At 50.2% G+C, this 1,586-nt stretch overlaps 1 protein-coding gene across 1 annotated transcript; it reads right to left on the reverse strand.

The window, feature by feature from the left end:
- Positions 1-20: 20 nt before the first annotated feature.
- Positions 21-1,222, reverse strand: LOC139773499 (uncharacterized; the record flags this gene model as incomplete). The annotated part of the gene is made up of 1 exon (XM_071707965.1): positions 21-1,222. A coding segment is annotated over exon 1 (1,059 nt), but the record flags the coding sequence as incomplete, so codon positions are not given.
- Positions 1,223-1,586: the final 364 nt, after the last annotated feature.

The following is a 1,586-nucleotide window of genomic DNA, read 5'->3' on the forward strand; positions in this document are numbered from 1 at the left end:
TCTAAATATTCGTATAGTTTTAAGCGCGCTTGTGCCGTCGTGTACGCCGCGATCACGACATTTGTCAATGGGGAAGTCACGACGGCCTCATCTCGTAGCCGCCACGAAGCATATATCACCTCGTCGTTAACGGGTAATATGTCGATTATCTCGTGCTCGGGACTCGTGAGCAAAGTCATGAAACGCTGACAAGATTTCACGACCTCGGTCTTAGGCAAATTGGTTCGCTGGCCGAATTTTCCCCAGAAAGAATTTAAGCAGAGTTTCGCGACCGAGCGCAGGCCAGGATTCCGGACGATATTGTTCTTATCGAGAACAACACCCTCGGTTTCCGCGTATTCCCGCAGGTATCGTTCTTTCGCTTCGTCATCATGACAATCGCTCGGCCACCCACTAGCTTCTTGTTTTAATTTTAAAAACGTATTTATATATTCGGCGAACAAACCGCCCTGCCGAGTACCGGGGTCATATCGCGCAACTTTATATTGCCATATTTCGCTTACTTTTGTCACGAGATAACCTTTCTCGACGGCTTTGCGCAATTCGACGGATACCCAAGTACCCTCGAATTCACGATCGGCGGGGTTATCGTGAGTGCACGCGGCCTGCGAGAACGTTTCGCAGCAACTACGACATAACGCGAACAATAATTTTCCGCGTACGCGATATGGGAGTACCGGGTGAAAAAGATCGCGCGGTGCAAGTACTCGACATCGGATGAGACCTTCGAGCGAATCAAAATTATAGTTCGGCGCAGTTCCGATTAACGCTCGGCATTCTTCGCCGATAAAAATATCGGGGTGACCGATCGGAAAAGCACCGGTTTTCAATACGTACGGGTACAGAGAGCATACGTCCACGTAACGTATTTTCTCCGTACCCCGAATTTCGCGACGGGTGGCGATGTTTCCCGTGCGTCCTCCGTAAAACGCGTCGCGAGGATCGAGAGGCGCGTGTTTCAATAATGAGTGATTTTCTAGATAATCCCTCATCGCCTGATTTTCTCGCAACTCACGGTCGAAAGCGCACTCCCACATCTCCGTCACAAGGTACCCCTTTCTTTGGAGACGACATGTCATCGCGAGTGTTCGTTCGTAGCGCGCGTCGATCGTGTCCTCGCGATTTGCGGTCGAAGGCGTTTTATCGCGATTTACCTGAAAACATGTGGGACATCCGTGCCAAAAGCAACCGTGAAATTGTAGTACGTAACGTCGCGTCTCGTCGTCGTCGTCGTCGTCGTCGTCATTAGTCGGCGTCTCGTAATATCCGTCAACGCGCGTGCCGTCGATTTTATGCTCGCGCCCCCGCCCTGCGTGAATTATGGGATGTCCGAGCTCGCGCTCCATCCACACTGTAGAGCTTTGCGCGAGTGATTATCGACGAATCTATATCCCCTCGCAGGAATGACTCCTATCTCTTCCTTGCGCAGAAAGTTTTTGCGAAAAACTCTCATGCACGTAGAGGCGATAGTCGTGCATTCCACGAACGGACACACGTTTCCGCATTCCAAAAAAATTTTTCTGTAAGCCATGCACGCGCGTCGAAGAATATCCACGTCGTTACGGCAATATTTAATAATTTTACTT

This window comes from Temnothorax nylanderi, unplaced genomic scaffold, assembly GCF_030848795.1.
Source record: "Temnothorax nylanderi isolate EJ_2023f unplaced genomic scaffold, tnyl_v1.0 TNYL_tig0062_pilon, whole genome shotgun sequence".
Lineage (NCBI taxonomy): Eukaryota > Metazoa > Arthropoda > Insecta > Hymenoptera > Formicidae > Temnothorax > Temnothorax nylanderi.